The 21957-nt window shown below is 39.7% G+C and overlaps 1 protein-coding gene across 1 annotated transcript in view; it reads right to left on the bottom strand.

Annotated features, from left to right (window-relative positions):
• KALRN (kalirin, RhoGEF kinase) overlaps positions 1-21957 on the bottom strand; it is a 359509-nt gene that overhangs the window by 232037 nt on the left and 105515 nt on the right. The window contains exon 10 of the mRNA XM_009887315.1: positions 9644-9766. Within this exon, the coding sequence (XP_009885617.1) occupies positions 9644-9766 (123 nt within the window). The remainder of the gene's footprint in view (positions 1-9643; positions 9767-21957) is intronic.

Here is a 21957-nt window from a genome sequence, read left to right on the forward strand (position 1 = left end):
CCTAATATTACTCCGGGGGAGGCAAAAGCAGGCTCTGTTCTCCGTTTGCTGCATAGATGTGGATCTCTCTAATGTCACGAGGAGTTACTTACACTGTGCAGAACAAACAACCCTTATGCATTGAACAAAACACTAATAATAATGAGGGTTGCATGTTAATAGGACACGATGTCATTGTTTTGAAGCACATATTGGTTTCTATTGTATTAGCTGCATACTAATATAGGCAACCGTGCTAGACAAACACGTGCACATACTCACTGCCAGTTGAGAAACACCTCCTGTTTCAGTCCCTGAGTTCTTGCATATTCGGCAATTTCTTTCTCCCCAAACAAGCTTCATTTTAAGCGTAGTGACCTAAGAAGGCTGATTCTGCTTGCTCTTCTCATCTTAGAATTCCTCTCCCTAGCTCAGCAAAGGCAGTACAGGGAGAGGAACCTGCGCTTTTGCATGTAGTAGTGCTCTGAACCAGACACTAAACAAAGATGCTGAAATGCCTTAAACCATACGCCATTTCCATAGTGACACAAACCAGTGCTTTCTTGGGGCTTGGTTATGCAAAACCAGACCTCAGAGACCACAGTTATGGAGGGCAATATTAATGGCTGGATTACACGCACTGAATCAACAAGTGAATTATTCATGCACACATTAAGATTTTTGTCCCTTTTCACACACATGTAATTCTAAAAGACCTCTATAAATTCACTGACGTTGCCCTATTTCTATACAAGGAAAACTGAGATCTGAGCTCTGTCCCACGGAAATAAATTTTAAATATATGTTTATATGCAATAAAATGTTGGTTGAATACTTTCTATGTGTACATAATCAGTATAAAACATTTGCAATAGTCTCACAATGCAATTCAGACGCCTGATGTGAGAATGAAAGGATATCCTTTATCTGGACAATTCGAGACCTGGGATAGGAAGAAAGGGACAACCACATTGCCAAGCAGCTTCTCTGCCATGTAGATACAGCCATGGAACTGGATTTGCTACTCTTTAGAACAAGTTAATTATAACCAATTTCTCTGAAATTGGAAGTGTGATTTTGTTCTAAATGCTGTGCAGCAGAGTGATCAATTGGACCCAGTTAGTCTATTCCCAGAACATTTGCACAGTGATAATGAATACCGAAAACCTGTCTGTGGAAATCATTTTGCTCTGTTACTGAATACAAATCTCTTTGATATTGGCTTAATCTTCATGAGATTTCCTTCACCGAATGTCTGCAAAGCAGCATATTTGTGATTTGCAGCAATGTCATAATACAGTTGCTGTGGCTAATGTTGTGCTGTTCTTCTAAAGACACCACTGGCTGGCCCGGAGGAAGCAGCACAGCCACAGGCAGCTCCTTTACTGCCCTGTGACAAAATCAGAAAGTGAAAACACTGGTCAGATTCATAGTGTCGCCTTTCTCCCCGTGATTCCCGCCGCTATAAATAGCTACAAGACATTGAACTGAAGAATACTAGTCCACCATCATTACAAATGAGATTTGGACATCGTTGCAATTAATCTTCCTGAATCAATAGGTATATTTTGATAACCCACTGACCTGCCAATAAGAAGAAAACAAAGAAAAATGATCAGAGGGTATCAAAAATCTTTAGATGACAATGGTTTCCACCAACATACTCAGGTCAGTCAAAACAGCAGTGGTTCATCAAAGAGTGTATATCTTACAGAAATTGCCAATGGTAAATATCTTTTTTTTAAGCTGTATGTTTATTCAGTTGAGACATCAGTACCATACTGAATATATTTTTAGTATGCATGTTATATAGCACATCAGTGTTATAATTTTCCAGTTTTCTCTTTACAAAATTTATGGCCTTGAAAAAACAAATTCTGGGATTTTTCTTCTTTAGGAAGTTTTGGCTTTCTTTTCTGATTCAAAATGAAACAAATTCAAAAACTCAGAATTGCCCACACAATAGAAATTCCATTTTCCATAACCTCTAGAATTAAAAATACATATTTCTCAAATAGCTTCATTGTTCTCCCAGTCTGCCATAGGAAGAGCATTTTGCATTTTTAGGCAAATTAAATGAACATATTTTTAAGACGCAAAAATAAACCTACCCAAATAAACCAGCAATAGGAAGCTAGCTCCTGGCAATTGTCAAAAAATATATTGTGTTGCCAGGCCTTGAGATTTTATAGGGAGTATATAGATTATGAATCAAAGTGCATGTGGTTTAATGAAAAGATCCAGCTGTCACATGATTTTGAAAGAGAAGAAATAGAAAAGACAATCACCTCTAGCTTAAGGAGAAATACACTGAAATGCAAACTCAGAGACACGGCATAATAAGCACAGATCTTCAAGCGAGTGACCCAAAGATTTCAGTGCCATTATAGGGCCTCTCTAAAAAAAAGTTTCCCTATTATTGTGGAGTACCAACAGCCACCAATTCAATTACATTGCTATCCAAACTTTCAGAAGATTAGCCAAGATACTCTTTTAGCAGTCCCTGCTGATGAAGTCTCTCCAAGGGCATGTCTAGATCATGCAATGGATCACAGTACTGATATCCACAGCGTACTCACACTTCCTCAGGGAAAACATGTCTTACATGACCTGCTTCTGACTTAGGTCTGGCAGTCAAGTCCCCATAGCATCACATCTAACACCGCTATACTGCTCAGCCCTTCTGGTTCCTGGCTCAGGCTGTGCAGAACAGCTTCAGTATCTCTGCACTTCCAATGCAGTTATGTCCTGAATCACCCAGAAACTGCTAGACTTCATGCAAAAAGTTATATTATTGCTTCCATGATAAACTATCTGGCTCTTCAGCTATGCTGTTAGAAGTTTTTAGATCCAGAAGTCCCAAGATAACCTTCACAGACAATCCATATATAGGCAGTTTCATTTTTCTCTGCTGCCTGTGACTGCCAGATGCAGCCTGCTGCCAGCCAGGAGAAGAAACCAAGAGTTCTGGAGCCCAGGGCTCCTGCACCATGGTGCAAAGGCCTGTGTAATCTGCTGCCAATAGGCATTTTTTCCTCTTTGTGTAGAAGTGAATACATTTACATAAATGAAGTGAACAGGAAACTACAGATTATAGCTTCAGAACTTGCTAATGACCATGCAAAGGAGGATGAAGATAAGAGTAGCAGTGATTTTTTGTTGCCTGTCTCATGTTTTTGTTCTTTTTAAAAAGATTTGGCATTATTGAAACCGCAGTTATTATTGCTAACTTTGAGCATAGTTCTTACCAGGTTTAATTGTCTGCTTTCTCCCTGCTTTGGCCTAATATTTCATCTTGCATAGGATTTTAGTCACCCAACCCAAAGAGAAAAATCCAGTACGCTCAGTGAGCTATTCCTTTCAACAACCAGGTAGGTCACAAAATTTTAAAAAAGATGTAATAATAATTAAAAAAAAAATCACCCTGGGACAATGTTCCCTAAGTGCTCATTATCAACATGGGCTCCTAATTTATGCCTAGCTGTTTTACATCAGTACTGTACTTCATGCCAAACTTCAGAACAATGACATCCAACAGAGCTGGAATTTGTATGGGAAAGCACTAGGTTTTTATCCTGAAGGCCAAACAAGTAGCTGTTTGCAATTCAGCTTTGGCCTGACTATTCCATTACCTCACTTCATTTTAAAGCAGTTCAAGTAAAACTATGTGGGACTGAGAGATCACAGAATACCATTTTTACCTGCAGGATTTCTTACTGAATCCACTAGATATTTCACATGGCAAACAATATAATCATATTTTTCAACATATTTACACTTAAAGTTCTTTTTATCTCCAAGAGATTTTTGGAAACTCTGAACTGACAGGGTATTAGGAACAATACAATGGGGGAAGGGAATACTCTAGACAGGAACACTGGCACACAAATTGCCTCTCAGATGAAGAATATCACCTGATCTTTGATCTCTAGCAGAGGATACAGGGCCTTGGCTTTCAAGGTCTCCTCTGAAAGCCTTCCCTTGCAGGAAATACATTTACCTCCCTGAGAAGAATAGAAGAAAGAGCTGAATCTTAAAGGAACTTTATATGTACATGTAAGGTTAATTTTGACGGGTCAAAGTCAGTGTTCAGGTGCTTAACCATCATCTTCCAGAAGTTCTCTTGGAGGAAAGCAAGCATGGAAACGGGAAAACTGAATAGCTTCCCAAATGGCATATTGCAAAGCTCAGCATTTTTGTTCTCATTTTGTCTGGCTCTCCTTCTATGTAATAATTCAAGAATAGTCCACTGCATTACATGTATACCTTGGCAAAACAGATCCTGTAAAACCTTCAAAGTCGGGAATACAGGATCCAACCTGCACCTAAATCAAAACTTTTTCAGTCACATGGCCTGAACCAAGAGGTGCCGCACTGCGTATACAGACAAGCCCCAGGAACTTTGATGGCCACAGCCCAGCCTCCAGCCAAGCTTCTTACTGTGTTCGGTGAGGGACAACTCCACACATTTTTGAACCAAGGCTGTTCAGAACATGCGCTTTGTTGCATGCTGGGGTTGTGATATTTTACTGTGTAAACATCAGTGCCTTTGGATTTCAGTGAAAAACAAACCAACTACTGCATGTATCATGCACACAGGTACTGAATACAAAATTCAGTCATAGCTGTGAGCATAATGTGGCCCAAGAGCCTTGAAAGCAGCTCCACAGATCCGAGAGCAGCTTATCCTATAAACACAGATGACAAGCACCACCTTGCATTAGTGCACGGACCTCCCACCTTTGCATTTAAAAGAAAAAACAGGAAGGTTGTTTTTCTGCATGACCTTGAACAACGCAGGTTTTGGCAGGGGTAGGAGAACACCAAGGGGACAGCATGTGAGCCAGATTCCACTTCTGCTTCATTTCACTTTGAGACAATGTTTGGTTAGTTTGGATCAGAAACATCAGCTCTGTTTAGCATTAGGAGAGCTAAAGGCTTTTACAATGCATTGCGAGTGCCATCTGCAGGTTGAAATACGTACTGGTGGGCGTTCGCATGCCGAAAATGTGGATAAATCTGCCCGATAGGATATCTTATCAGCACATCTGATGGAAAAGCTCATAAATGCAGAAAGACTACAGAAATGCTTGTTTCGGATCATTCAAAGCAAAAACCCACTTAGTCCTGCGGCAGCAGAGTGCGAGGGATTAACAGAGCAGTTTCCCCAGTAATTCCCTAATTCTGCACCAGCACAAATGCAGTGATGCTCTTTGTGAGCAGAGCAGGAGGTCGAGAAGGCCAGCTTCACCTCCAGTTGCTGGGAATCCCAGAAGGGAGGAGAATGATCTCTGGCGCCTCTCTTAGGAGAAAGGTTTCCAACACATGCAGCTCAACTCCATAGTGCTGAGGCACTGGGAGATTTTGGGAATGCAAGCCAATTAACAGAATTTTCCAACTGGAAGGCACTCTTGTTTTCAGGATGGAAGCCCTGAATAAGGAAAAGTTAGAAAATCTAAAATGAAATTATCTTTGGATTTACAATCATAACTGGGCTGAACTATGGTTACCTGGTTCACACAAAGGAATTCCAGACAAGCACAGAGGCTGTCATTGCAGGAACATTGCAACTACATCCACAGAGTGGTATTTCTTTGGTGATCTTGATACCCACCTCATCGGTAATTCCTGACTACTAAATTTCACTGTGTGGTAGGCACTGGGACTGAAGCTGGCATCTTCAGGGTGGCAGCCTCTGAACAGTATCAGCACTGGCTGAGAAACCATCGCAGGTATACACAAGACAACCACCTCCCTCCCAGGAGGTTACGCTTTTAATCCAAATTCAAACATTTGCCATCTGTGTGTTCCACGTAGAATAAATACAGTCAGAAAAATTGCCAGAGCATTGTCTAAACAGCAGTTATGAGAGAAAGGGACCCCAAATTTTATTTCCTATTGCCCACAATGCAGCACTCTAAAATCACTGACATTTTCCAAGCACAGCTGTATGTAGGAATGTGATCTATTTGGGCCATGCCTGATTGGATCATTACATCCAGATTTATAAATCTGTGGAGTTTCTAATCAGACATAGAGGGAGTACGTTCCACCTCTCAATCTAGTGCCTTGGCAGGTCAGTCAATCAGAGCATTTCTCAGCACAGCAATCCCAGATACACTACTCTTCTTTACATGCAGTTAAGCAGCATTCAAAAACATGAATGTTTTGCCCACTGTTGAAAATACCAAGAAAATTCATAAAAATTGCTTCCAGTCTGACCTTTGCAAATGCCTTCCTGAAACAGTAGGAGATAAGAACAAATACATCAGAGCCAAAAGAAAGTAGATTTTGGAGAATAAATTTATCCTGTATGGCAGGCCAAGGGGTGGTGGTGTTTTTCAGAGAACTGCCAATAGCAAATACTATTGCTAATACTGTCAATCTCACCAGGTACGTCAGTAAGGCACTTTTTGTTTTATTTTTTAAGAAAAATAAACACAACTCCTTTTATTCTCATTAACACCTGTAATTAACATCTTGATGAGGGGAATGGGCAAACTCATCAGTTTGTTCCAGGATTTTAGCACAGGTGCTTTATTATATGGCTATATTGGGAATCAGTGATGCCAGTTACCCACCCTAGCCATGGCTAAGATATTCCCTATCTTGAGGAAAATGACAAATAATTAAACTTAAGTTAGAATTAATTAATTATCAACCAACTCTAAAGAGTTAAGCACCAAGAAGGGAATTCAGAAGAATTAAAACTGGTCAGAATCAGAGTGGGGAGTAGATTTATTCCCCAACCACAAAATCGACCTCACTAGAAGCTTCTACAGGCAAACTCCAGGTGTGATAAATTTATGGCCTCCCCTCTTACCCTCACTATTACTCTTTTCAAAGTGGAGAGTATTATATTCTCAAGTCCTTGACCTCCGATAAAGCCTGAGATTCCTTTCGCTTCCCCCGAGCACATGTCCCCATGTCCATTTGCCAACACCACATTCCAATGTCACACTGCAGGCAGGCCTCATAAATTAACAATGGTGTTCTGGTGTGAACGCACCAGAGGAAACTATTCCTATCAAAGCCAGGGAGGAAGTAACCGTGTTTGACTTGTGTCCGTTATTTCTAATTAAGAGGCACCATAAACTTCATACTCAGATTGCAGAACTGATCATGACTTCACAATTGTCCGGGCAAAACAATGAGATACTCATTGATGATATCACATAAGATGTAAAAGAATTACATTCAGAGGAACCTAAGAGATTCTATAGCTATGCAAACTATACTTTTCTCTTTCCTCTCCATCCTCCTCCCAAACACTCACCTTCATTTGAACATATGCAGTCATCCCATGAACTAGATACATACAGCCTTTGCCCCAAATTTGGTCTCGTGAAGTGAAGTGAAAAGTGTCTAAAGTTGTTCACAGACAGACATGCTGAAATGCTGAGGGAGGACTAACAGAGGGGTTAGAAAACTCTTAAGGGAAGTAATTCTATTTTGATTTACCCATGCAAGCTGCACATCTGTAAGGTTCCTAAACCTTGATGATGGGATGTATCTCTAAATAACATCATCCAGTGGAGCAAGCCTTAAGTGAGTTGTTGTTTCCGTGTGCAGTTACACAGCTTGCTCTTGTCTCTATTGTCAAGACTGTTATTTTTCTGTCTTTTCTCACCTGTTATTAATTTGTTTCCTACATCTCTAGTGAGGTACTACTCAAAGAGGTAAAAAAGAGAAAAAAAATATCTAACTGTCATCCAGAAATGTGAGGTGCAACTGGAATTATGAAGCTAATGTATCACAGAGAAGGGAGATTTAGAAAACACTAATGCCGTAAAGGACATTAAATCACCTAGTTTCAGCTCCTGTATATTACATGATCTTCATTTTCATTTGTTACCTAAGTATTGCATCCAATAACAGCTAACTTAAACACATCTTCTGGAAAGGCGCCTAATGTTCATTTTAGGATGAAACCTCCCATTAACTCATCCTTTGGATGGGGCCTTGTAGGACCGTGGTTTGCAACTTCCAGCCTAAGGTCCATTTTACTAAATTTGCAAAAGGTAATTCTAGAAAGTCAAACCTATTGCCAGAAGGCTTAAATCCACAGGAGATCCCATGACATTTTTAGATTCCCACCAATCCAGAACTGCTGCTTTCAGGCTGTGTGATTTGTCAATGGTATGCAAAGACATCCCATCACAGCTGAAAGGTAACACTGAAGTTCATTAGCAAGCCAAGCAATAGACTATTCCATCAAGAGCTGAACGTGTAATTAAAAGAAGGATGCTGGCAAACTGAATGGATCCAAATAAATAGATAACAAAAGATATTTAAGGGATTGGTTAATAAGAACATCCTAGCAGAATTAAATATGTTTAACATGGTTAAGAGGCACATAGGAGAAGACATGCTAACATTCTACAAATATTTCGGGGTTGTTAATTCATCTCCTATCCTGGCATTTATCTCCTTAAGAGAGATAAATAAGACTAAGGGGATATTAACAGGGTGGGGGGGTGAGGGGGACAGGCTGAGAGTAATATAAATTGAATGTGAGGGAGAGGAAAAAAAAAATAAATCTAGCCAGTAGCCACCATCAGGCAGTGAAATAGTTTCCCTGAACACACAGTGAAAGAGGTATGTCCCTGTTGCTGGAAACATCTTAAACTAAACTAGGTGAGCACATGGGAAGGGTACTACAGAAAAACAAAACTAAAGTCTAATACATTTTTTTCTTATGCCACAACGAAATATTTGAGCAATAACCTGCCTTGTGTGCATCAGGAATACAAAGCATTTAATACATTCTGCTTTACATAGATTAATCAGGATTTTATCTGAAATACCCAAAGTACCTTTGCAGAAGATCAATTTCTGATACAGGATGCTTCAAATCTAAAACAAAAAGGTGTAACAGGACCTGACAAACAGAGCTGAGACTGGATGATTTCTGGCCACAAGATACTTAAAAAAAAAAAAAAGAGTTATTCAGTTCCTGGAAGAACTTACCAACTGTCCTCTTTCCTTTAAATTCCATAAATAAAGATAGGGTGTATGATTAAATGTGTACTATGACCATGCTTTGAGGAAAAGTTATAAGCTTTTAGGTGGAAGCTTTTAGCTTCATACCAAAAATTCCTGGACACACCTTGCTTACACCGTGCTATGAGGAAAATTACTACTACTGCTACTGTCTACCTGTATGCCTCTCATTCTGGACCAAACAAAAAACCTTTCCATGTAACACACTGTACTCTCAGAAAGAGTGGAAGGGTAGTTGCTCTTACTGCATATGCACTTAGTGTTTCCCCTGCTGCTTTGCTTGCTGCTGCTTTCTACCTTATCACCAAGGTCCTCCGTTTCCTCTGTAGGAGTTACAATTGATTCTTCTATCGCTGTCACTCATAACCATCCTTCTCTGTGTCCCAACACTTTGTGTTACTGTCCCATAAACCATTTGCAATTTCTTATAGGTTTTGAGGGCTCCCATCAATCCAGTGTGGTGATTTTCTGATTATAAGTCCTGCTGCTACCATGCTCTGCAGCGCATGCTAACTTCCAAACCTAGGAGACAGGATCCTGGACAGCTCCAAATGTTTCGAGAGAGCAGTGTGACCCAAAACAGCAATAGTTTTTTCTCAATATACAAGAGGAGTAACAAAAATCAAGCCAGAAAGCAGAAATCTCTGATTCAGACTCTTACCTGTGCTACCTCTTCAAAATCATCGTGTCTTTTCTGCAGTGCGCGTGCTCTGTGTAGAGACTTTCCCACTCCTGTATGTTTACTCAGAAAGGCTTCCCCATGATTTTCAATCCAGTCCAGTACCTGCCAGAAAAGAAGAACATCCAATTACCTCTCCTGTCAGCAGCACAGAGAAATTCTCGGGGTGAGGATAAAACAGCTGCAGAGGCAGTGCTTTGTGCTTGCTATGGCTAAACACACGCAGATCTGTTGAAGTCCATTCCAACTGGATAGAAGATAAATGTTTAGAGATGTTACTGGTAAATTAGGATTATTGGATTTTTACTATTCAAATTATTTTGAAGTGTAGCTTAGTTATTTCAGCCTGGCAGATAAATGAAATTTATCCTGAGGGACAGGAATCAGAAATCCGGAATCTTTTACAGCAATACCCTCCTCTTAAGAGCTCTTCACGTAAACTGAAAAACAGTGGTAGCTGATTTCACATAAACAACAGGTCTCAATGGGAAGCATCTTAAGTGAGTCCAAAAGCATGATGCAGGCACCAATTAAAATTTATTTTGATATGGGGAGAAAGCATTATCAGAGTAACTAGAATGAAAAGGTTAAGAATTCTTCACTGCAGGCCATAAAATATAGACAGTGTGCACCCTCCAAGTCTTTCAGGTTTTCAGTTCCAAATGTAACTGATCCCTATGGAAAGGTAGAGTGGCAAATCTGATATTCTGAGAGTTAAAGAGGATTTTCATTTAAAAATAGATCAACTGTATGAGCAACCAGCCATTTTGAGCTCCTTCTCACAATAATGTGGGCACTAAAATTTACATCAAATCTGTTCAGGGTCTACTACAAACTGGAAAAAAAATTAACAATATGAGCTTGGGAAACTTCAGGATGTGATCCCCACCATTTCTACATCTCTTTCTCAGTGCACAGAGGCTAATTTGTGTTAGGACTTCATTCAGCAAGGAGCCCTGCACTCGCAGCGAGTTGCTGATCCTCGCTGCTACTGATGCTAATGGACTAGCAAACAACAGTCTGTCACACTGTGACAATTTCTGTCACACTGAAGGAAGAAGACACCGTAAGTATCTCCAGGATAGTCATACTGCCACAGAGTGCTGCATCTGCAAACAGCCTCAGAGCTGCATCCTTTCATTGTGCAGCGCTGGGGTGCAAGCGGCACGCACGGGCCCCAGTGATGCTGGGCAGGGGCTGCAGGACGCCTCGCCACTCGTGGCAGCTTGGCCTGAGAAGGGCTGTGGTACCGGGGCATAGAACCGGGGCGGGAGAGAGCTGCTGTGCGAGAATCCACTTGTCTTGTGTGGGGCTGATAAATGAGTAGATATTATTGACTAAGCCTAGAAACCTAAGACTGGAAAAATGGAAGATGTGATTATATTTTTCATTTCAGGCAAGTATAGCTATTTCATTACTTGGTTGTACGGAATCTAAACCACCTGGGCTTTGAGTCCTTTCTGTGTTGAAGACCCAAAGCATATTTGTATAAGAAGTTTCAAGTACAAACAAAGCTTTATACACAGATAATTGTTTTCCCACCCTATTTCTTTGCTGGAAAAAGCATTTTTTTAATTAATATTTTGTGCTTACAAGATATTTTTCATCCACAGAGTACAAAGAATTTCACAAAATGGGGTATCAAAGCATGCTATGTCCTGCAGGGACAGCACATCTGGCATAAGTGTCACTGTGGGGATGAGGAAGCAGGACCAGGTGTGTTGGCAGTTCAGTCATTGCTTCCTGCTTCCCTTTCTCTGATCAGTTTGTCTCCAATTTGCTGTGGGTAGAGAATCCCAAATACATTCCTTCAAAGTGTTTGACAGCCATGTGCCAGCTAGTCTGCTAAGAGCTTTTCTGCAGTATATTCTTGAACAGGAGTCTATGTATAACTTGTAATAAAATTAACTATTAGTGGGAAGCCTTCTAGCATGTGTGTCGCTAACAGTCTGTAAATAATTCCATTAACATCCTCTTTCCTTTTGTCATGAGTTTTCAACTTATCTATTAAAAACGGAACTAGATCAAAACTCAGTTTTGAAAAAATGTCATCTAATGAGGCCTCATTTTTGAAGTATTATTTTAAAAATGGCAAATGGCTTTAATTCAATGTTTCATATGAAGTTAGTATGCAGTATGTGCTTTCTATTTATTAATATTTCATACCTACTCACTGTAATTCTATGGCAAATTATTCTAGTAATTTTTTCATGCTTATAGCATTAAAGTAGTAATCACATAATAATAAAATTTTTATCCCAACCAGTGTTATATTGGGCTGCTTTAGTCACTGTGTTAGATGAGTGTTGACAGAGATTGCAACTTATATTTCATAAATGGATGTTTTGTTACATGCTTCAATTCAAAACAAGAAATACAACATATGATGCCCACTTTAAACAAAGATGAGAACAAAGGCAATGAATATAGGCCAGAGTACTGGTCAAAATTTTGATACTTTACTCTCAACAAAAAAAGCAAACTAACAAAGAAAGTGCTAGAACCTTAATCCATAGGAATAAACCTCTGTTCTAGGACTCATCCAAGAGCTGGCAACTCCTGTAGCAAAGTCTCATGTTGCATTTGGGCAGTTATTTCATGCTGCCTGACACAGAAGGGCACCATCTAGTGATTCACCAAATCCTTCCTGTAACACGAAAGCTTCCCTCTGAAGTCATCTATGCAGATATTGATTAGGATTCCAAATCCTTTAGTTTATGAGATTAGATATAAAATACCCCTTGAGGTGACAAAATTGTACATCCACATAATAAATCAAAACTATGCGAGCAGACAAGATTAAAAAAAAATATCTACAAACTATCCACTAATGACACTGGCTGTAACATCCTATTTGACCACTTCTTTCCTATGCTGTTTCTCTTCTTACAGTGGCATGTCTCAGATTTCACAGACCCTATCTGCTCTTTAGAAAGTTCTTGTTCAATTTTTTCCATAAAGTCTACTTCTGCCACAATTCCCACAAGAAACAATTCACAACTTTTTAAAGCATAACTTGTTTAAGAGCATTTTCTGTGGCTCTGAAACCCATGTTAACATATTTGACCACTCCAGTCTTCAGTGCGTTTCTTTTCACAACCATTCTGTGAAATACATAAATGCTGTATTTGCATTTTGAATAGAAGGGGAAAAAAATTATATTTATACATATATATATATATATAAAGAGACTAAGTGAATTCTGAGGTGTCCCAGGCAGCTGGCAGAAGACAGGATGTTAGTATAAGGCTTTGATAATCTGATAGTCCTAACTATCAAAAGAATCCCCAGCATTTACATGAGCAGCTAATATGTTTTTCCTCATATAAAGCATTTGCTGTCTAGTAAGCTCAGAATAATTTTCAAACATGGAGAAATATCACATCTTCGTATCACACCATACAAGGCAGAGAAAGTTTGCACTAAATGAAGAGCTGAGGTATGGACTAACTGAGTGAGCAAAGCAACAGCAAGAACATAAATTTGCATGGATACAAAGCACTTAATCCCTGGTGAAAACAATGAGAAATGTTAATCAATTAGTCTACGGCAAATGCAGGAATGACTCTGAAAGGTCACAATAAAACCTGAAATCACCAGCACTTGTAAACATCTACCTGTCAGCACGTTTGGAGACATTCTCCCTTACCCTGAAGAAAGGAAATGTCATTAGAACCAGCATAACTGTGTAATAATTCAAGATAAACATTAAGATTTTATTTGAGAGCATGGACTGTGTAACTTGCTCTACAGATGAAAATTAACATCTTGAGATATAATTAACCATTGAAGTTACAGTGACTTAGTTCAAATAATTTAATTACTCCATAAAACATAAACAGCTTGAAGATGTTAAAAATGCAGTTGAGTGTTTTCCAAATTACATGTTCAAATTTCCTAATTGTCCTAATTGACCTTTATTGTCAAGTTACTTTTTTCTTAAAACAGCTAGAAAAAGGCTGTAAGTCATGAATTCTTTGAAATGAAAATACTGTGCTACAGACAGATCAATCACCTGAGGTGTCTCTTGAAATGAAATATATTTTGTGACTCCAATATATGCCAATTCTCTTTCCAGTATGCATTTACTTCTCTACTTCCACTAGTTTGAAAACTGCTTGGGACAGCAGCCAGGACCTCCCTCCTGCTTTGCAGCTCCTAGCACAGTAAAGCCTGATCCTGCACAACTGCAATTTAAACACAGGCTAACCACTGTGTGGACACACTTCCCACGTAGGATGAACTTTTTTAAATCCAGGCTGCTCTCCATTAGATAATAAGAAATTAATAAAAACATAGCTGAGTTCAAACTTCAAGGCACATCTCCAAGCATGGGTGAAGCTGCCCCTGAAATTGCCTGGGAAACTATATAACTCACAGACATCTTCTGAAAGGACCGGAGGATAATAAAGTCTTGGTATTTTACCTTCACCTGTGGCAAATTCCCATCCCACACCTTACTGACCCAATTGCCATTGGTGAATTGATTGGGGTAGCTGTTCCTCTGCCCAGTCCCATAAGATGTTCATGGGAGGAAATAAAAGAGCTGCTCTCTTTACTCTGATGGTTGCTTGCATGGGACTCCAGAAAGCATGCATGTGAGAAGGAGGCTCCCTTTCTTTTCTGGGTGGAGATTCATAATTCTGTGTTTATTTCCCAGCTAGGAAAAGTTTATACAGCATCAGGCTCAAAAGCATGAAATGTTTTCTAGGAGCCTATTAGCAGAAGAAGAACATAAGCCAAATGCTCAAGAAGCACATCTGATGTCACCAATGTTATTGGCGGAATGCTGCAGGATACACACATGTTAAGATGTCAATATCTCTTTTTTTCTTTCACCTAGTTTAAGATCAAAAGTGGCTGGAGCATTATTTTCTTTCTATCGTGATGTGCATGTCCTGTGTCCTTATCTCCTTAGGGGCACAATTACACACCCAACAAAATAAACAGCAAACCCAGGTCACCAAGAAAATTAAATAAAACTCCAGTACAATTACAGCTGGCTGACTGTGCTAGCTATTACAGTTATTATATGGCTGGATAACCACAAGATTCAAAATACTACCTGGAGGAAGAATAGCCGTAACTGTCCCTTTTGAATGATCTGTGTAACCGCAAAAATAATAACAGTGGTAATTCAGACAGGTTTCATCTGGGCGCAGCATCAGGAAGCAGGTGCTTAGAAGAGAAACGCTTCCAGAGGCTTCTCCACACTCCTTTTTGCTGATGATCGAACTCTTGCCTATGGGAAGTCTAAGACCTGTGGCAAATCTAAACTGGCAAAATAAATACTGCGCAGGTGAGGTCAGGGTTAAAAGTACTTAAGCGTCCGTTTGCAGGGAATGGTTATAGTTTGTACGGGACAAAGTAGGAAAACATGGCAGGTAAGAAATGGAAGAATGGTTTCAAAGGAAAAAGGTTGAAGAGGCAATCAGGCAATAATTAAGCAAAGTTCTGGGATGATAATTGCTCTTCCTCTAGGCTAATTTGTATGATGGGAATACGGCAAGATGATTGCATTAATGCAGTTAAGGTCAATTCTTTTAATAGCTTAAAAAGTTAATTTGATTTTTAAATTTAAAAGAAAAGTGATGGGCACTATTTTAAAAGGGCAGATTTCTCAGTGTAGCTCTTTGAAAATGAAGCCTCTTTCTGTAGGTATCTTTCCTAATCAGTAAATGTGAAAACTAAGAAGCACTTCTATCTGACTTTAAATTAAAATCTCCTCAAGAGCCACCTCTTTCCTAGTAAGTCCCCATGCTCTGCTTCCATTTTACATGAATATAAAATGTGAAAGGAGTAGTAAATCCATTACTTTAAGGAAACATATGTTGTTGAAGTTAGAAAAACTTCGTCATTTTCCCATGTTTTAAATTGTATTTCTTTTAGCAGTAATGAATGAAGACAAAATGAGAATGACTTCGAGAAGAACGCGAGGCTCAAATATACCAGTCACTGAATCCTGTCCTGATCCTACAGGAAGGAAGGAGATGAGAAGTGTAAGCTGCTGATTAAACCAGCATTAATGGGATGCAGTATGTTGTGCTAGCAGTGATGGGACACCTTGACTTATGCATTTGACCCAGGCCTGTGTTGAACAGTTTCATTGCTCCTGAGCAAGACGACCCATTGAAGAAGTGCCTTGGCCAAGGGAATCATTAATCTTTGTTACTCTAAGACCCACTGTTGTTGCTATAGTGACTCCTAAAACTAGGTTACTCTGAAAAATGAAAATAAATTATACCATTCTACACTTTAAGCAGTTAAGAGTCAGATCTTGATCTCAAAACAGTACAAACCCAGCATAACTCAAAGAGGTTAGATTAACCCCTTGGTAACTCTAACAGAGTAATAAATTCCAGAGCAATTCCAGTGAAGCACACCCAATTTATTCAGCTTTAAATGAGGCCTTATTTCACGTAGGTGCACAAGCATTGCCTAACTTTAAACACATGGATAGAGCCTCCAAAATCTTCTAGGCTTATGCCAGTGAAAGGAAGTCAAACAGTACCAAGTTGCCACTATGTGCATTTTATTGCATGCTCTTGAGATACTACGGGCTAACTAGAGTTCTGGTGTGATACCAGGAATCCATATGGCACTTCAAAACTTGTGGTTTTATAGTCTCATCACCATTTCCACTCACAGGAATCAAACCTTATCTTCACCTTTTCTGTAGCTGCTATTATGAATGCCCAGTAACTCAAAGGCCTTGCATGCCTGAAACACCTCTTCCAGAAACTGCCTTGCTTTTTGTAACCAGGAAACATAGTTAAAACGTTCATGTTTCAGATCATGCTTTCACAGATACTTTACATCCAAAGTTTATTGTAGATGTTTTGTTATACTGCACAGCAACAAAATCCAATCTTTTCCGTCAAAGCCCTTCAAAATTGTACAAGCCTAGTTAGTAACACTGGCTGAACTAGAATTTGCAGACATAAGACAGAGAATCTCTTGGCAGAAGATAAATAATGCATTTTCTTACAATAGTACTAGAAGCTACGCATCATATATGCATTTATGAGCAACACAATTCAAAGTAGGTGTGCTCTCAGGATACCCACAAACCACTCCCTTCTTGGGAGGTAAAAGGAAAGGGCCTCTAATCGATAAAGAGTGCACATTTGCCAGAGAGACCGCTGAATCTCTGGGTGGAGGCAGTAGCCAGTGTGGAATTGTCAACTTCTGGCCATTGCAATTACATCTGCTCCTGGATAACGTGGTTCTGTGCAGGCTGGCAGGGGCAGCCCAACCCCTGGCCTGCTACCAGGCCCTCCAGGAGAATTTGGTGTCAGCAACAGCACCAGGGAAGACAGAACAAACACTGAGAATCAGAAGAAAAACAAAACAAAAAATCCCCCAAAACCTACAACAACTCAAGAAGACTTAATAAATCCTAATCCTCTTTAATGAATAAAATGCACACCAAGTCTGATTTAAATTAAAATATAGTTTCTTTGTAGTATTCCAAATCATTGCTGAAAATAGATTTCTTTTGCCTCCTATCCCTGGCCCTGTCATAGCAGAGTAATGTCAAGTAAAGGTCTAGCTGAGAAAACACAGCAAAATACAAAGGAACTTTTCCTGCTATTATTAATGGTTTATAATAGAACCCAAAACAACTCTCAAGCCATTCTCATTTGTGGTTTTTACCTCCTAATAAAAACTGAGCTCCCTTTTCCACTTCTTTCTCCATTATAATTTCAAGTTGGTGGCACAGTAAAGTTTTTTTTTAAAACCAGTTTTTTTTATTTTTATGAAGGGAATCACACCTCGTGTTTAAACCAGAAACATCATCTTTGGCTGCCATGACATTATTTTTCATTTCAGTGACATCTATATCTGACTTTAAAACTCAGATCTCATTCCCACCAAAATCCACAGGAAAGTTTCAACTGACTTCAGTAACTGTGGATCAAAGACCCCATGTTTGTAAATTTAATAGGCAGGGGCTAGTTATGCACCCAGTAAAACCCAAGCCTCTGGACACATGCTTGAATACCATGTTCTATTTAGCAACTTCTGAACAAACGTAGTTCATATTACAGCATGGTACAAGCTGCATGGGTTAATGCAGATAAGTGCACTCCTAACGTACACATACAGCTCTGCTAATGCAGTTCAGTAGCAGTGGAAGGGAACAGTGCCTTACTCTGTTCACTCTCTTCGGTTAAGCATGTCAAATTATGCAAGTGTTTTACGAAATATGTAAAAAGCAGCAAAGATTTCATATCAAGAGTAGACTGGAACTGGAGTGACTTGGTTCAATGCCCAGCAGTGCAGTTCAGCAAATGACTCAACTTTGCTGCCTCCATTCTCATTTCTAAAATGACATTAACTACTCTTACAGTCAAAACAAGCAAGGCTGACAAAGGAAGTGTTTGGAGTGAAAACTGCCTTTTACTTTAAGTTTTTGCAGCCTCTAGCAATATGGGGCTCCAAATGTGGCTGGGAATTCTAGGAACCTTTTCCAATACAGGAACATACTGAAAGATCATAAATAGTAAACAACATGCTGGCAGCTGTACAAAAGTGAGCAGGCGATCCACTGGGGACAAACGTTTTAGCAGGGCCTGTTGTGATAGGACAAAGGGTAATGGTTTTAAACTAAAAGAGGGTAGATTCAGACTAGAGATAAGGAAGAAAATTTTTACAGTGAGGGTAGTGAAACACTGGCATGTGTTGCCCAGAGAGGTGGTAGATGCCCCATCCCTGGAAGCATTCAAGGTCAGGTTGGACAGGGCTTTGAGCAACCTGATCTAGTTGAAGATGTCCCTGCTCATTGCAGGGGGGTTGGACTAGACAACCTTTAAAGATCCCTTCCAACCCAAACTATTGTATGATTCTATGAAAGGCAGGGCTTTAAAATCAGGTGTAAGCTTCTCCAAATTCACTGTGGTATAAATGCCTCATTGCTGAGCATATAGCTATAAATCCTGACATACCATAGCTTGACCTGTCTGTGTGGTGATAACTAATTCATCTTCAGAAACTAATACAGCCAGCCAGCCAGGTTCTTCTGTATTGGTCAGTCATAAGAATCACTTCTTTCAAACTGGCTTGAGACCTAATCAGCATATCCAATCTTTCACCAACCAAGCAATCTGAGGTTTGGGGTTTTATTTTTTTGGGGTTTGGTTTTGGTTTTTAAAGAAGAGGTGGAATTGAGTGAACAGAGCTACACATTAACACAGTTTGAGGATTGGACAAGAAAAATTAATTTTGATACTTCTTCAATCCTTTCTTAAGGAAGATCTCTCTTAAAATGCTACAATAGACAGCCTCCTCTGAAGTCAGTCAAAAGCTTGTCACCTCCATTTTGCTTTTCCTTTTCACCACAACTCCTCTGTGTGGTATGTTTTTATTCAGCTGTGCCTGGGTCTCTTTCAAAAGCCAGAGAACTAATGCAGCTGCTATTAAGTATGATTTTTTAATCACTCCCTGCTTTTCCCCTCTAATTGTAGTTATTCCAAATACCACCACATAATTAAAGAGGTCTTTTCAAAGAGAAAAACCATGCAGTCCCTTTTACCCTTGGAGGGAAAGCAGCCTTGCAGACCTATCAGTATTTTGCTGCACAGTGCAACTAAATTAATGAGGAGAATTAAATGCAGAGCCAATTACAATATTTAAAAAACTTCCTTTATTCCCTTGTCTACATTCAACCAAAAAAAGGAAGTCTCCAAGAAATCAGATTGTAGGTGTTTTTATGAGCTTTCTGGACGTTATGTGAAAGTTTCACCTCTGCACAATTTCTCATTTTAACAACAGAAATCTAACCTCTGTAGTTAAAAAACCCACGAGTCAGCCAAAAGCAGAACATCCACGTTCTTTGCAGTAGGGACAGCCTTAAAAAGCACAGTTGATACTAGTGAACATATCTGATTAAATTATACAACTACTGAGATACGTAGGTCCACCAATTTAGAAGGGTGTCCGAAAGGTCCTCAATATGCAAAAATACATGCACATGATCTTCTTCAGATTCCTCAATGCTTCCAGCACCCACAAATACCCTACAAGTCCATTGGAAACAGGACTGTAGGTGTTTGTCTAGACAAGACAGTCCCTGCAGCAGGATGCTTGCTCATCAACAGCTTCTGCGGTGGAAATCACTACAGAATAACAACTCCCCCTGCTACCTCCTTCTTAGTAGCTTATATTGCAAAAGTATGCAAAAAACAGTTAGTTGTGAAAGGGGTCCAAAATTAACAGTATGACTAACTCAAGACATCCAAAATATCTCCCATTGCAATGGCCTGAGCACCAATAAGACTGTTCTCAAGTTTTCTAGCAGAGTCTCAGAAGTTCATGGGGACCTGCTGATTCAGGGTTTAGCTTGCAGTAGCATTGCTCTTCCACTCCTCACCCTCCTCCAAGAGTTTTCACATTACTGTAGACATATAGGCCTGTACAATAGTGACAAATACTCTTGCCTGCTCCCAGATATGCCTCCCAACATGGCTGCTCACTCCATGCCATGATGAGGTGCACGTGGTCTCCCACACAGCTGCTCCAACGTAACTCCTTACCTTTTCACAAGCTTATGTGGCAAAAATAACCTCTTGTCTCCTTTCTGCAGGTGGCTATTATGTACTTGTACAGTTTTTCACATCTATAAACCTATTACAATGGTTTAAAACTGACATGCATTTGGAGAAGAGTGAGAATATGACATCTGGTCTATCCACCTTCACTCCATGTAAAGAAAAGAGCTGATCCCAGCCCTAGAGAGATGCAGGGTTTAGTCATGTCTCTCTCTTGGGAACAAGATGTTCGATTCGTGGCTCTGGCAGAGTTGAGCAAGTGTAGGCTGGGCATCAGGAGAGCAGCATTTGCCCATTTCCTCTAGGCATTGGCTGAGGTCACGCAGCCCCAACCTGCTCCTTCACTAAATGCCGTCATCTAGGATGCAAGCTCCTCAAAAGGGAGGGGGAACACACATGCCTCTCTTACCCTGAGAAAAAAATTCTTTCAACTTAACATTGCTTTCCTTTGGTAAAGTTCCCATTCATCAAATGTATCCCACTTATCTTTCATTTTCTTGATTAAAATGTTTTACTTGATAAAATTTGGCAACTGCCTCTCTAAAAACATTCCAAGTAAGAGAACAATAGACAGTCAAATGAAGAACTAATGTTTCTTCCTTAATGCTTGGATTGTTACTAATGTTCCCAGAATATTGTTTTTAAAGGAAATCAAAAAAAAGAAAAAAAATATCTTCAGGTTAAAAAAACTGTTGTATTCTTTAAATGCTAAACTTCTTTTAGACCAAGTTTCAAAGCTGTGTGTGGGAGGAGAAGCTATAAATAACCTCATTTGTGCATGTTCTTTCTGTACAAGACACAGAAAATGTGCTCTGCATCAGCATAGAAAGATGCTGCTGTGCTCTCCATGAGGCTTCTCAAGGTTGGCAGGTAGATTATTTCTTTTGCAGTTATGCTGCTGGTGTTACTGGTTGTGTCTTCTTTCCAACGCTTAGGAATCCTACCTGGCACTTAACTGTGATGTGATGAATTCACAATACAGCTAATCACATCTGTCAGTCTCTTATCAATGGTAATATTCAGAAATAGAGAAATATTTTCTTACTTTGGGCATATAGAAGATTTTCGTTGTTGCTGTCTGTAGCAGTAGTTAGAACAGTGATTTTGCTCCTTCTGAGGCTTTCCTTTTGCTCCTTCTGAGGCTAATACACTTTCCCCAGGTCTCCATTTCTCATCCCATGTTTGCCCTTGCAGGTAAGTTTCACAGGGTAAATCAGGGCTCCAGTCTTAGGTCTGGCTCCTCCCGATTCTGGGCTCTTTGCTTAGATGTAATCAGAGTTTTCTGAAAGAATGCCCCAGGTCTCTCACAGCTCAAGAGGATAGGAAGAACATTGTCCCAGGCACGGTGAGGATTGAAGCACGGGCAACCTGAAAAGCTCTTAGTTTTTTGCTCAAGTAAACTCCGCTTTGGCTTTCCACTATGGTTTCCACTGTAGCTTATGCTCTAGAGCTCCGAGGAAGAGAAATATCTAAGCACACTCAGTGTCTGGCCCAGCTTCTTCCTCATGTGCACTGAAGTAGGAGTTCTCTACAGCTCTTAAGCACCAACAGATGAAACAATAGCCTAATTATTAGAAATCTCTTGTATGCCAAGTTAACAGCACTCAGACTATGCTGTGGCCATGTCTACTAGGGGCTTTTTTAATTCCTCAAATAATCATTTAGCATCTTGTGTTTCCTCCTACCTCTAGTAACTCTATTTTGCTTCTCTGGCATCAAACCAACAGAAAAACAGCATTTGCAGAC

The sequence above is a fragment of the Charadrius vociferus genome, unplaced genomic scaffold (genome assembly GCF_000708025.1).
Source record: "Charadrius vociferus isolate BGI_N301 unplaced genomic scaffold, ASM70802v2 scaffold385, whole genome shotgun sequence".
Taxonomy (NCBI): domain Eukaryota; kingdom Metazoa; phylum Chordata; class Aves; order Charadriiformes; family Charadriidae; genus Charadrius; species Charadrius vociferus.